Source organism: Perognathus longimembris, chromosome 17 (assembly GCF_023159225.1).
Source record: "Perognathus longimembris pacificus isolate PPM17 chromosome 17, ASM2315922v1, whole genome shotgun sequence".
Classification (NCBI taxonomy): Eukaryota; Metazoa; Chordata; class Mammalia; order Rodentia; family Heteromyidae; genus Perognathus; species Perognathus longimembris.
Window position 1 is genome coordinate 15,202,722 of NC_063177.1, and position 14,817 is coordinate 15,217,538.

At 54.6% G+C, this 14,817-nt stretch overlaps 1 protein-coding gene across 3 annotated transcripts in view; it reads left to right on the plus strand.

The window, feature by feature from the left end:
• Positions 1–12,514, plus strand: part of Kcnj12 (potassium inwardly rectifying channel subfamily J member 12) — a 35,501-nt gene extending 22,987 nt beyond the window's left edge. Inside the window, exons 2-3 of one of the 3 annotated variants that reach the window (XM_048365772.1) lie at positions 3,997–4,118; positions 10,071–12,514. In XM_048365772.1, the coding sequence (XP_048221729.1) occupies positions 10,127–11,428 (1,302 nt within the window). In that variant the 5' untranslated portion in view covers positions 3,997–4,118; positions 10,071–10,126 and the 3' untranslated portion in view covers positions 11,429–12,514. Of the gene's footprint in view, positions 1–3,996; positions 4,119–6,738; positions 6,795–7,746; positions 8,014–10,070 lie in introns of those variants that run through there. The other 2 variants (XM_048365773.1, XM_048365771.1) reach the window with 2 other exon arrangements.
• The last annotated feature ends 2,303 nt before the right edge of the window (positions 12,515–14,817 follow it).

Sequence of the window (14,817 nt, forward strand, 5' to 3'; positions counted from 1 at the left end):
TTTGTTTTCCAGCCACAATGGGGCAGAAAGGACTAGGGCTCAGCTGGACCCCCAGGCCACTTAAGGGAGAAATGTTCAAGCCCACTCTGTGAGTCTCCCAGCAGACCAGCAAAGATAGGGCCCCATGACCCTCCCCACCTCTGGACTGGGTCTGGAGCCCCCTGCTGGCCAGAAAGGAAACTGGCATCTCTCCGAAGAACAAGCTCAGTCAGGAAGTGAGGGTTGGGGTGGGACAGTTGACACCCATTTTCCCTCCCTGTGTGTTTCTCCTTACTTGCTTGAAAGTAGAGTCAGGCAAGGCCCTATTGGGACCTGTGAGCCTTCTCTGGAGTAAGGCAGAAATCAGTCATGTGATTGGGTGGTGGTGGTAGGGGAGGCAGGAACTTATTGAAACTCACTGAAAACTCTTTATAACTCCATGAGGTATTTCTCTTGATTTGCAGGCCTTTATAATTAAGGTTCAGAGAGATTGTGACTTGCCCTAGATCACACAGGAGGAGACAGAGAAAGAATGTGAATCCAAGCCATCTTGCTTCAGGAACTGTTTGTAAAGAGTTTCAAACTCTCCCCGGCCTTTGAGATCTCCACAGCTTTTGAGATCAAGTCTAGGCTGGTGAATATGATACCCAAGGCTTTCTTGGGCCTCAGTTTCTTTTATCTGTCAATGGAGCCTGAGACCTTGGGTCTGTATACTTTAAGCCCTGAGTACATACTTACCTTTCCCAGTATTAGGATGACATGGGTGTACCCCTCCTGGTCTCTACACAATCTCCCAGCCCCAAGTGCCTTAGGATGCTGGGCTGGGGGCTTGGAAGGGCCACTGCGCCCTGATTTGCAGACAAGGTAGAAGTGAGGGGAGCCGAGCCCGGATCTACTTTTGTATTTGTGGGACTCTGAGGTTGTCATGGCGTCCTACAGTCCCTGAGCTGCTCTTGGCTTCTCCTGCATGCGCTCTGTCTGTCTGCCTCAGGCTGTGCTGTCTCTGCTCACTGATAGTTTTCCAGGGAGCTTCATGACTCCTTCTATTGGTCTTGCCCCTCCTCTGTGGCCCTCAGAGCTCTGCTCTGGCTCTGATCTTGCTGGTTTTCTGGCTGAGCAGGGCAGGGCAGGGCAGGGCAGGGTTCCTGTGAAGGACGGTCACTGACCTGCCCCACATCAGATGGCAAGTTGGAGCCAAACTGGAGACCTGGGAAAGCTAAGACCCTGCAGGTGGCCTCTGTTCTGGGACTCCACAAAGTCCTTGGTGGGGGATATATGTAGTGACTGTCCTGTCAGAAGGTGTGGAGAGGTCTCTGTCCTCTGTTGCCCCAGCAGCTGGGGGCCAGGGACACCCTGTCTCCCTTCTCCCCATCTCCCATCTGCAAAGGATGTTCTCAAGATAAAAATAGCATGATACATTCCTTGGGGAGCCTGTTGTCCATCCTGGCGGGGCCACAGCCTCTCACCTCAGGGCGCACACACTCTTATTTCTCACGGCCACTGGCACAGTCCATCTCTGAGGTCAGTGTGGCCAGTTATCTTCAGGCTATAGGACAGCGGACCACTGGGAGTGTCTGCAGCCAGTATTCCTGGACATCGTTTGTCACAGCCATGTCCCCTGCTCTGCAGAGGTGTAGGGGTGTTCTGGGGGAAGGCCAAACACGCCAACTCCCTTCCCAGTTCTCAGCTGTTCAAGTGGGTGTCACAAACGAAACCCCTCTTCCAACATCCTGCAGAATGCTGGGGAATCACCCACATTTTCTGTATGTCTGCCATGTGCCAGTCTTCTGAGGTATATGAGGGCTCCCCTGTTTCGCAGCTTGTTCTGAAGCTAGGGAAGAACCTTGGGGAGCTGGGGGTAGCTCCACCCTCCTTTGGCCCTGTGGCGGACCCACACCTCTGCCATCCCATTTATTTTCATAGACACATCCGCTGGAGCTGGGCAGGTGTTACCATCCCCACTTTTCTGAGGAGGAAGCTGAGACTCCGGAAGGGGAAGTGTCTCCTCTGTCTCCCCACTCCCTTTGGGGAGTTTCAGGCTCAGCCTTGACTGCCAGGTTTGGTACCAGGGAGAGTCTTGAGTCCATGAAGCCCAACCCTCCCTAGCTGGAGACTGTGGTCCAGTTTGGCCTGTCTGTCTAAGGGAACACTGCCCCCTCCCCCAGCCCTCCTGTTTGGGAAGGTGAGACCTGGACCCAGCAAAGCCTTCTGTGACCTGCAACGGTCAGCTCACATGCTGAGCTGTGCTGACCACTGAAGAGTGTGTGTGTGTGTGTGTGTGTGTGTGTGTGTGTGTGTGTGTGTGTGTGTGTGTGTGTGTATGTCCCTGGATAAGATGTCCAGATCCAAGTTCTTCTCTGTGGTCCACCACTCAGTGACTCTTTGACTGTGATGAGTCACTTTTCTACTCTGAGCCTCAGTTTCCCTCTGTGGAGAATGGAGCTAATCACAGGAGAACAAAGTAGGGCTAGTTTTGTAGGTCTGGAGAATGTCCCTTCCAGGAAATAGGGAGTCAGGAATGAAGCTTAGAGAGCCTAGGGAAGACCAATTGACCCACAGGAAATGGCTAGGGCAGGTGTCCACACCTGTCTCCTCTTCTCCTGACCCTTCTTTGGTCTCTTATAGTCTGTGGCAATATCCCACCTCCAGTGCACGGAGTTTTAACTCTAGGTGAACAGAGGCAAATGGCCTTGTCTCTCTCAGCCTTAATTTCTCCATCGGGGCTCATTCATGGGAAAGTGTGAGACTAGAAACCTGGGGCTTCTCAGCTGTGTGGTGTAAGCTTGTGGTGATCCTCTCTGAGCCTCAGTTTCCTGATAAATTTTGAGAGTGAAGGTGCTGAGGGACCAGGGCAGTGGCTCCGGGGATGATAAGGTGGGGCTTCAGGGGCTGAGGATTGGGGAGGATTACAGGGGGGAAGTGACTCACTCCAATCATACAGCTTGTGAGGGGCAGAGCTGGGATTCAAAACCATGCCTCTACACCGCTAAAGTAACTACTGTTGCCTTTCCCAGAGGCTAATGATGTGAGGGTGACTCACCAACCATTCTCCTTAATTCCATCCAGAAAAGCCAGTGTAGCAATATGACAAACCAGGCTAGGGCGTATCCCTGGAAAGGAAGGGGCCCTATGGACTGGGAGATAGAAAAGAGGAGAAGCTCTTCTTGGCAACTGGCCTTGGGAATTTCAAAGAACCCCTTCTCACTATGCTCTGCCCTGACACTCATATACATTGACATATACATTGACAGATGGGAACATTGATTTGGGGGGTCTGTAGACACCATAGAGGTTGTGTATGTGCTTAAGGCCAGTCTCTGATGTCTACCCATCCACGTACATATCCACCTACTTCATTCACTCATCTATGTGTTCATCTATCTCACTTATCAATCAATCTTCCACCCACTTATCTACCCACAGGTACATCCATCTATCTATTTATCTATCATCCATCCATCTACCCACCAACCTATCCATCCATCCGTCCATACATACACCCATCCATCCATCCATCCATCCATCCATCCATCCATCCATCCATCCATCCGTCTCTCTTTCCACCCCCTCACATGTCCATCCACTTACCTATCCATCCAGCTGTCCACATGTGGCTTTGGGACAACTTGGCACAGTGGGTCTGAGACCTTTCTGACTCTAGGAAAATGACATATCACCTGATTCTCTAGAGTGGGAACGGTAACGGTTCCCACCTTGTGGGGTTATGCAGAGCAGGTAAGATGATGTGTGTAAACAGCCATGCTTTCCGGCAGGCGATAGTTGTCAGCTATTGTTTTCTCTACAGACTTGTCTTATCCCATGGTCTGGTTCAGAATGGTTGTCATGGACAGGGCTCAGCCACTGCTAAGGTGTGGTGCCTCACAGGTACCTGCTGGATGGAGGCCCTCTACCTCCGCCGTGGGAAGTCAGAAAAAATGTGGCTTTGTGTGGAATGTTCTGGGCCCCCAACCAGAGCAGCAATGTCTGCAGTGACTCAGTTTGCTCTCTTCACTTTAGGATCTTCTAGTGACTGGACTCTCCCCAGCTGGTATCTGGGAGATGGCAGCAGCTGCTAATTCAGCCTTGCAGACAGTTACCTGCCGGCTCAGCACCATTACTTAGAAGATAGAATTCGAGAGGTAAGACTGAGGTTACTGATGTGCACCTGTCCAGCTCATTGTCCGTTCACTGAATGCTCATTGGTGCTTCAAGCCCTCACTCATTTGTCTCTTCTTCCCATTTACTTCCCCATTTGACCTCTCAATCACTCATTGTCCATCCATCTTCCATCCATCTACCTATCCACCCATCTACCTGCCCATCTACTCACTCAACCGGCCATCCATCCATCCATATATCCACCCACTCACTTAATCTATCCACTTGCCCCTCCCATCCATTGGTTACTAATTTTCCTACCCATTCATCTGCTCAACCATCCATCCACCCACCCAACCTCCACCCACCCAGCCCATCCATTATCTGGTCACCTCTCTCTGTCCACCTACCCAACTGCCAGCCCCATTTATCCATCCATCTGTTTGGCCACCCACCTGTGCATATATCTGTCTCCTCACTCAGGGCTCCATCACTGCCTCATCCGTCCCTCTGTTCACTCACTGCTCATGCCTTCATTCTCTTGTCTGGGCAGGGAGCGTTTTCTATGCTACCTCTGTACCAGGACCTGTACCAACCTCTCTGGCCTGCTGAGGTGAGACTGACTCTCATGAAAGGCGGAAAGAAGATCCTAGGGCTAGAGAATCCAAATGGGCTCCAAGGAGGAAGAAGGGGAGGAAGAGGAGAAGAAGAAGGGAGAGCTGGGGTTCAGCAACCTTTGTGGAGGAGAGGCCATCTGAGGCCCCATGAGGATGGCCAGGAGTCTGAGGTCCTTGGGATGGTAGTTCAGTGGGAGGTAAATCCAGGAAATATCAGAAGGGATGACAAGTGAGACAGGAAGAGAAGGGCTTGAGAAAGTGCATGTTGATAGGGTTACTGCTGGGGAAAATGAGCCAGACCCAGCTAGGGAAGCCAGGGAGACGGCATGGAATGCACCCCTCAGTGTCATTCTACCCAGAAGCAAAAGGAGCAGGGGCATTTGCCTATTTGCTTCTGGTGGCATTTACTCCCCAGCATTCCCTGTACACAGGCAGGTCTGCTCTGGTGGCTAGCGAGAGCTTTTTGGCAAAGAGAAGATGGTGTTGGCTATTGGAACTGGGGTGGGTGGGCCCTGAAATAGTGAGGGACCAGGGAATGAAAGCAACACCAGCCATTGCCACCCCAGCATGTCCCAATGTATGTTTCTGCTGTTTCTGTTGTTTGGCCTAGCAAGGACGCCTTATTGCACTGACCCCCAAATGTTTGCAGTGTGGGGTGAGGATCTGGCCAGGCTGTCTAGACTAGAAAGGTGGTTGGGAATGAATGGTTATTTTTCCAGATTGGGACAAACAGAAATGCCTGCTTTCCCAACACCATCTCTCCCTCCACACCTATGCTCAGCTCTGATCATGAAACTCAAGCCTCCTGCCCGATCTCCGTTCTCAGGCAGGCATCAGGAATGTTCTACCTTATTGCCTCCATACAGCCATCCTGGCCTTGATGTGGATCCATTCTCTGTACAGGGCCTTGCAGGAGACAGAATGCTGAATCCTTAGCCTGCTTGGTCATGCCCTTTCTTTGTGACTGAGTTAGGGAGCCCTCTTGGAGCTGCTCCTGATAAGCAGATTGATAGACAATGACTAGATTAGGAAAGATTTTGCAACCCTTCCCAGATGCAGTAGAAAAAAAGCTCTGCAATTGCTTAATGATGTCTGCCATGGCCCAGGCATAGGAGTAGGTACCCTGTATCTCCCTGCACAGAGATCTAAGGAGCTTTCTGATATTGGGGCTTAATCAGAAGGTAGTGGTGCCTTGTTCTTAGACTTTCTACACAAGGGCTAATGGTCAGTATTGTTGAGGGTCCTTAAACCTCTGCTTTTGAGCACCAGCTTTGGGCAGTTAGTATGTCTTATCATCCAATAGGATTGCATAGGCCTGGAGGGCTGACTAGAATACAGCATCAGGGCCTGCGGTGATAGGAGTTGGGGAGTAACCAACGCTCAGCTTGGATGCTCCACTGCATAAAGCCCGTGTGGTTCTTGGCAAGTGATTGGAACTCTCTGAGCTTCAGTTTCCTCACTGGAAAGGGGAGCAATAGGTGACCACAGTGTTACTACAGGATTAAGTGAATGAGCTTATTTTTAGTCTTTGAGGAGCACTGGCAGGTGGTAGCTCTGTGACTATTTTGACGACTAGGTTTGTGGCTCGAGAGGAGTCTTGCTACCTAGGAGCCCCAGAGGGGAGAGTTCTTCTGTGGCCTTCCCCTTGCAGAGCCCATGTCTTTGTGTGAGCTGTGGGGTCCCCTCACTGCTCCTCCCAGTTAGGCCATTCTTGGCATCTGGAAATGTGGGCCTAAGCCTTGTCCTGGCTCCTCCCGGATGTGACCGAAACCTGAGGTGCCCAGCGCCTCAGGGACTGGACATGGGGTGTTATGCCACATCCGGAGGAACCTCCCGGTGACTTCCAGGCCCCACCCTGGGTCAGGTGGCAGCCGCCATCTGGTGTCCTCTCTAAAAGCTCCAGCCCAGGCCCTGGACAGTGTGCTAAGCTCTCCGGATGCCGGGAGGCTGTGTCTGCAGGTGCTGGGGCTGGCAGGAAGTGGGTTCCAAGCCTGCAGGTACAGGGACAGCTTAGTTACCTCCTGCTGGGTCTGTGCCCTCTGCTGCCCACTCTGCCTGCATAGAGCCCTGTTCCGTGTTGAGTGGCCTTGCCCAGCTCAGGTAGGGTACCCCAGTGCTTCTCTCCATTCCCTCCCTGCAATGCCTGGACCCCTGCTGGCTGACCTGGGCCTCTAGTTGTGACTCTACTTGATGGCTAAAGCATTTCATCCTGGTCTATGCTTCTCATTCTGGCCTATGCATTGCTCTGTGAGCTGGGACAAATGTCTTTTCCTTGTCTGGCTTTGATTTTTTTTTTTATCCCACTTAGGAGGAAGGCCAAGCCTTCCAAACAAATTTCTCTGATGCCTTTTTGTATCTGATTCCACCCCATGGACCTCACTGTGCAAGAGGCACATGGGCTGGCAGCTCGCTGGCTGAGGCCACTGTCCTACATTTCTTGGGATCTTAAAGACTGCACAGTTGTGTCACTATGTTGCCACACCTGTTTGTGTGGGAGCATTTGTGGGACACTTGGCAAGTGTGTGTTGCTGAGTTTCTACGAGGAGTCCTATTCTGGGTCTTTCTTTGTGGCTGCCATGCACCAAGTACCCAGTGAGGGGTTCAGCACACTTTTAGGGTCTCTTTCTCCCTCTCTCTCTCTCAGAGCAGACTGGGCCACTCAGGACTGCAGCTTGTCTCTGCTACTCTACTTCTGGGTGTTTTTGGACAAGTGATGTTGTTCTTCTCAAATCCACTTCTCACTGAACTTCCCAATGTCACTTTCCGGCTCTGAGAAATGGGGGAGTAGGCGTGAGCTTGACCTTGTTGATTTTCTCCATGTGGTTTTGGGAGGGGCATCAACAGAAGCAGGAGTTTCCAGGCCTGTGTGACACTACCGGGGTGGGTCCCAGGCCCTGGCCCTGGCAGAGCTGGGAGGAGAGTTGGCAGCATCCTCACCACCTGGTAGCTGGCCAGGCTTGAGGCTGCCTACTGGGAGCAGGACGCCGGGCTGAGCTCTCTGGCCTTTGATTCTTTTGATTCTGTTCCCTGCAGGCCTCGAGCTGCTCAGAGCACGAGCCCGGAGCAGCCATGACCCGTTGGACATCCCTCAAGGCCTCCAGGCCACACAAACCTGGCCCCTGGGATCTGGTGGGCTCTCACCGGCGTCTGAATGCCCTGAACCTGGCTGCCTCTCCCTGGAGGGCCCAGGAGCCTGGGGCTGAGCCATCTTCCCAGCATGGCCCCTGGGTGCCCCAGCCCCGTCGGTCCCCTGCCTCTTGGCCCCGACAGAAGCAGCATCCACCATTACGGCCCCAGGTCTCAGCTCCACAGACCCATGGTGAGGTGGTCAGTGGAGCAGTTGTGGGGGAGGATGGCAGAGAGAGGACAGGTGGCCCCTGCACAGCCTGGGGTCTACAGTGGGAGTCCTTGCCTTGGATACAAGTGGTCTGGATCTACTCAACTCTCCTGCTTGGTGGCCATGTGGCTTGGAAGGAGTCCAGTAACTTTTCTGAACCTTTCATAGGCTGTTAGAAGGTGGTTGAGGCCTTGGCTATGTGTGGCCCGATGTGCCATGCCTCACTGGCTCTTTCTGTGGTTTTCAGGTCTTCAGGGCTATGAGTCTTGAACCTGCCTGGTGCTGGGGCCCAGCAGTACTGGGACCCACAGCATAGTCCCCAGGAAGGCCTCCTGACCTGCCTGGTCACCTAGGTGTTGAGATCAGAGGAACTTCCAAGAGCCTGGCTAGAGTGGATGTGTCATCAGGGCTGAAATGCCACCTCTGCCTAGGGCGGTCTTGGGCAAATCTCTTTCCTTCCTGTCGGAAACCCAAGGCCGGGGTCTGCAGCCTGTTCTGCAGGCCATCCAGCCTGTCATAGATGCCCAGCCACCTGAAGACCTTCTCCTGGGGGGCCTCAGTCTCAGTGTTTTCCCACTAAGATGGCAGGTGGCTGATGAAGGGCTCTATGGCACTGTTGGGCGCCAACCTCATGGTGTGGCTACATGGGGAGGCAGTTCCTGGGAGTCCCATGGTGGGGAGGCGTGTGCCCAGCTTCTCAGTGCCAGAGGCACCAGCTCTCTCCCTGCTTCCAGCCCAGCCCAGCCTAGCTAGGACAGGCTGGAGTTCAGACGGCCCTGTGGCTGTAGAGCCAGGCAGCACCATGACCCCTGGCTCAGCCTAGCACCGACAGGCTGGCATGGAGCCCATGGGGCAGTGGGAAAGACACATGGCTTGTGTCCTGAGACTGAGTGGGGATTGTTCTACTGGCTGTGGTGCTGGGCCACAGGGCCTGCCCTGGGAGTGCTGGTGTGTGTGTGTGTGTGTGTGTGTGTGTGTGTGTGTGTGTGTGTGTGCGTGTACTCATGGGCAGGCTGGCCTGTAGTCAGGTGCAACTTGGAGCGAGCCAAGGGCATGATGGGAGCAGGTGACACTGGCACTCCCATGTGTCAGGGGAGGACCTTATTAAGAAGGGAGGACAGGAGAGATGAGGAAAGGATGAGGTCAGTCAGGGCATCCCCCTGTAACCTGTCAGGGTCCACACTCTAGAGCCACCCTTTGTGACTGTCTGTGACAAAGAAGTCACAGCTGTGGCCTATGGGTGGGTGCCAGTGGGCACTGTGGGTGAGATGTGTGAGCATCATGTGTAAAGTGCAGGTGTCTGAAGTGACAGGGGCCTGGGGCTTGGCAGGCCCAGTTCCAGGCCTGGGAGTCAGGCCCTGCTGTGCGGGAGTTGGGGGTCTCGGTGGGGATCACAGCCAGTGCTTCCCTGTCTGTGGTATTATCGCCACTGTTATTTTATCTGAGGCCCTTGCTGTGGAGTGACAGGAGGGCTGGGCACAGTGGGCAGGCAGCACTAAGCCATGTTGCCGGAGAGAGGCAGGGGGGAGGCAGCAGGGGGAGGCTGTCTGGGAGCGGGGCCTCCAGCTGGGCCAGGGAGGAGCAGCCTTGGAGGTGAGGTCTGAGGCGTCACAGGGCCCCCTGTGCAGGCCCTGCAGGGGCCTCTGGCTTTGAGCAATGGAGGGAGAGAATGGTTCACAGACTGGCTGAGGGCAAAGGGAGGCTGGTGAGGCAGCCCCTGCCACTGGACCAGACTGGTGATGGCTGGAGTGGAGGCCATGAGGCGGGTGAAGAGTCCCATCTTGGATAGATTTTTGAAAACTGAGCCTTCTGTGTGGGAGTTGAGTTGCGATGCAAGCCGGGTTTGGGGCTGGAGCTGCTGGGAGGCAGGTTTCCCAGCTGACACAGCGGAATGAAGAGTGGGCATAGAGTGGGACAGATGATGGGGACTCAGCGGGGGGTAAGCGGGGACTAGAATGTCTGCCAGTCCCGGCATGGGGTGGACAGAGGAGGTGTCTAGCCACTTGCCCAGTCAGACCCACTTGTCTTCTCTGTTGCAGGATCCCCCTCCCCTGGAGCCAGCGTGGGGGTGGGCCAGGGCCCCCCCACCCCCGGGATGACGGCTGCGAGCCGGGCCAATCCCTATAGCATTGTGTCCTCGGAAGAGGACGGGCTGCACCTAGTCACCATGTCAGGGGCCAACGGCTTCGGCAACGGCAAGGTGCACACGCGGCGTCGGTGCCGAAACCGCTTCGTCAAGAAGAATGGCCAGTGTAACATCGAGTTCGCCAACATGGACGAGAAATCGCAGCGCTACCTGGCCGACATGTTCACCACCTGCGTGGATATCCGCTGGCGCTACATGTTGCTCATCTTCTCGCTGGCCTTCCTTGCCTCCTGGCTGCTCTTTGGGGTCATCTTCTGGGTTATTGCTGTCGCCCACGGTGACCTGGAGCCCGCTGAGAGCCGTGGTCGCACCCCCTGCGTGATGCAGGTCCACGGCTTTATGGCAGCCTTCCTCTTCTCCATTGAGACGCAGACCACCATCGGCTACGGGCTGCGCTGCGTGACAGAGGAGTGCCCCGTGGCCGTGTTCATGGTGGTGGCACAGTCCATTGTGGGCTGCATCATTGACTCCTTCATGATTGGCGCCATCATGGCCAAGATGGCACGGCCCAAGAAGCGGGCGCAGACGCTGCTGTTCAGCCACAATGCCGTGGTGGCATTGCGTGACGGCAAGCTGTGCCTCATGTGGCGCGTGGGGAACCTGCGCAAGAGCCACATCGTGGAAGCCCATGTGCGAGCTCAGCTCATCAAGCCACGGGTCACCGAGGAGGGTGAATACATCCCCCTGGACCAGATCGACATCGACGTGGGCTTTGACAAGGGCCTGGACCGCATCTTCCTTGTGTCGCCCATCACCATCCTGCATGAGATCGACGAGGCCAGCCCACTGTTTGGCATCAGCCGGCAGGACTTGGAGACCGATGACTTTGAGATTGTGGTCATCCTGGAGGGGATGGTGGAGGCCACGGCCATGACCACGCAGGCCCGTAGCTCCTACCTGGCCAACGAGATCCTCTGGGGCCACCGCTTTGAGCCGGTGCTCTTTGAGGAGAAGAATCAATACAAGATCGACTATTCACACTTCCACAAGACCTACGAGGTGCCCTCCACGCCACGCTGCAGTGCCAAGGACCTGGTGGAGAACAAGTTTCTCCTGCCCAGTGCCAACTCCTTTTGCTACGAGAATGAGCTGGCCTTCCTGAGCCGTGACGAGGAGGATGAGGCAGACGGAGACCAGGATGGCAGAAGTCGAGACGGCCTCAGTCCGCAGCCCCGGCATGACTTTGACAGGCTCCAGGCCGGTGGCGGTGCCCTTGAGCAACGGCCCTACAGAAGGGAGTCAGAGATCTGAGCGCCCTTGGCCTGGGCGAAGCATCTACTCTGACAGGGAGAGGCACCAGTGTCCTTTCGGGGCTCAGGGTTTGAGCAAAACAGGGCAGGTGCCCCCCTCCCCCCAGGTTGCAGACTCCGTAGCATTTTAGTTATTTTATGTTTCTTTGCAATAGTCTTGAAGGTTGGCGGGAGAGTGGGTGGCCCGGGGAGGCAGCCCCTGGCTTCAGAAGCCAACACGGCCACAGGGGCAGGAAGGAGGCTTCCTGGGACTCTGGGCCATGGGAGCCACGAGTTTCTATTTCAAGATAGATATGTAGCCTGCCTGGAAGCAGCTGTGTGTGTGTGTGTGTGTGTGTGTGTGTGTGTGTGTGTGTGCGTGTGCGTGCACACGTGCATGTGCACGCAGACACACACACACACCTTGCTGGTTTTTTAACTTGGGAAAAAGGTTCCTGCTTCTTTTTTTCCCCAACATTAACTTGGATAAGACTGTTTACCAAAAACAAAACGAGACAAACTAACATATGATTTGAAAAAGAAAAAAGCATTTAAAAAATTTTGTGGGGAAGGGGGAGGACAATTAGTATTCCATAGGTCTGCTGCAATGCAAGTAAGTGGATGGAGGTTCCAGAAGGTTCCTTGAGACTGGTCTGATCTCTCCCTTATGTGTGCTGGGGTCCTCCATGGATCATCCTGTTTAGGGGGTGAATTAGGTAGTTTGTGATGGAAGAACTGAACCCATGTGAATGACGATAATAAAAAGTTTGGAACGTTTCTGGGGTGGGGGCCGGGGCTGGGAAGGAAAGAATTTGATCTTCTTGGGTTTGGCTTTGTACCTCAGAGGTGCGTTTCAGGGCAGGGTTTAGGAGCTGCCCCTCAGGGTCCACTCCCCTCACCCCATGCTCCTGTTTTGCCTCTCTCTCCATTTATGCCCAGGGCTTCCACCCCTTGCATGGTGAAGGGTGGTTGGAAACACAGGAGCGGATGCCCCTTGGGAAGGGATGTGGGTTTCCACACACACAGGATGCGGGTCAGCCCCGCTGACATCCCCACCGGACCCACAGTGTGAGTTGTGCCTTAGAAACCCTGGGTTGTCTGGTTCCAGTTGTTTTTTTTTTTTTTTATCAGACTTGCTTATCCTCCTGTGCTGTCCCCCACCCCTCCCGCCCCCATGAAGTCCCTGCCACACTCTGTGTGCCTGGATGGTGCCGAGGCTTTGCCCACCTGGCTTATGGCCACATTCCTGCCTGTCTCCCCCTCCCCCCTACACCTGGGGCAGTACAGGTGAGCCTAGCAAGGCCCAGCCAGGCCTGGCTTGTTTCTGGAAAACAGAGAAAGGAGTCTAAGAGAAGAGAGGGATCACCAGTTGCTCCCAGCCTCTGAGACTAGGGGAACCCTGAGTTCCTGCTTTAGCTCCAAGGGCCTTGGGCCGGGTCCCTTCCTCTTCCTCCTCCCCTAGGTTGCCATGGAGGCACCTAAACATTGGCTATCAGCTCCCCTGCAGGAGGTCTTGAGGTAGGCACCTTCATCAGGAAAAGGGTGGAGGCCCCTTGGTCACCAGTGTCCACTTTGCTGCCTTGTCTTGTTCCTGCAGCTGGCCATGGCCAGGCCTTTCCTGGAGCTTCCAGGCAAACCTTGTCCTCTCTGGACTGGGCAGTGAGTAGGAAAGCCCTTGGTCACACTAACCTGTACCCTCAAGGGAGCTCAGAACCAGGGGGCACCAGGGACTTTCTGGCCCAAATGGGGAAACTGAGGCAGAGAATGTACAAGGCCATGCGGTCAGTGAGTGGGTGAGGTGCTGGAGGCAGGAAGTGGCAGGGGTGTGGGATGAGGTTCCTGCCTCTCCTATCTTCTCCTTCCTTGAGGTGCAGGGGCCATGGGGCCTGTAGACTCTGTCAGCTCTCTGCAAGCCACATGGGTAGGAGGTTCTGGGGTAGCCTCAGAGCCCACCCGCACTTCTGGTCCAGAAGACTTAACCCAAGGTAGTGCTTCCCTCTCAGTGTCTGCTGGAGTCCCCTCAGCTCCTTGGCCCCCAAGTCTGGGTAGCTCTCACAAGCTTAGCCCTAGGGTGTGTGGTGAAGTCATTGTGGCCTGTCCTGTGTCAGATTGCCAGGGCAAGGGACAGGGAGGGACAAGGTGCCTCTGTTTACTGGGTGGGGGCGAGAGGCCCAGGCTCCATCTGCCCTTCCTGGGCTGGTGGACCATCTTTCTACTCTGTGTCCAGAGCAGAGCCCGGGGACTCCAAGTCTCCAAAACTCACTTCCAGGCCATTTCAGTGGCCTGGTGCACACTCACCTCTGGCTTATACCCACCAGAATGTTCCAGTCCCCAGACCTTGCAGGAGAGCAAGCCGCCTTTCATCTATCTCTTGTCAAAGGCAGGCGGATGCTACATTTTCAAATTTCTCCTGCCCTCTTTTTCTCCTTCCCTGTATTTATTTATTTATTATTTATTTATTGCTTGTGCTAAAGACCAAAATAGTCTCCCTCTTTAGTGCACCTGATACTGGAGGCCACTGGGAGGAGTGAAGGAAGACCTGGCCCCTGGGGAGTGCGTGGGGAGGGGAGAAGTGCACACCTGTGAGTGTACAGATGTGCACACACAATTGTCTCTATGAGTATGATATATAGATGTGCACATGGGTGGTCTGTGTATGTCTACCCATCGGTGTGTGTGTGTGTGTGTGTGCGTGTGCGTATGTGCGCATGCATGTGTTTTTCCATAAGAAGTACACTTGACTTCCCTCCAGTGGGGTTATATGCTGACTACAGATGTGAGTACAGCCCCACCTGAGGTTCCCGGCCCCTCTGCCCTGATTACACAGCCTGTGTGCAGGTGTGTGCCAGTGTGAGGTATCTGAAGGTAAGCACCTGCACCTGGAACCTGTGTGGGAGGCTACAGGTGTGTCCATGAGAGCATGTGTGTGTGTGTGTGTGTGTGTGTGTGTTCTGGTGTGTGTGTGTGTGTGTGTGTGAATGTCAGTGGGGCGGTGTGCCGTGTGCTACTCAGCACCGCCCTGAGCCCTTGCTGGTGCTGTGCCGCCTGGTCCCCGCCCAGCCGAGGGCCTGGGGAGGGGCGGGAAGGAGCCACTGTCGGGAGGCCCCTGTATGGGGTGTCTGCCCTGCCTGAGGTGATAGAATGTCAAATCTATTTTAAATGGCAAAACTGGAGAATTTTCATGTTATTTTCAATACATAGCAGTATCTAAAGACATAGGCGATGAGACTAGACCACATTAAATGCATTTTGATCTCTTTGAGTGCCACTGTGTCAAGATGTCTGTCTATTGCCTGCCTGGCTCTGCCACATGCTGAGTGCTCACGCTTCTCAGCTCCTGCATGCTGGACTGAGGGGCCTCAGGGCTGGTCTTCAGGGGAAAAGTGGTACACAGCTGCAGCACTGGGGCAA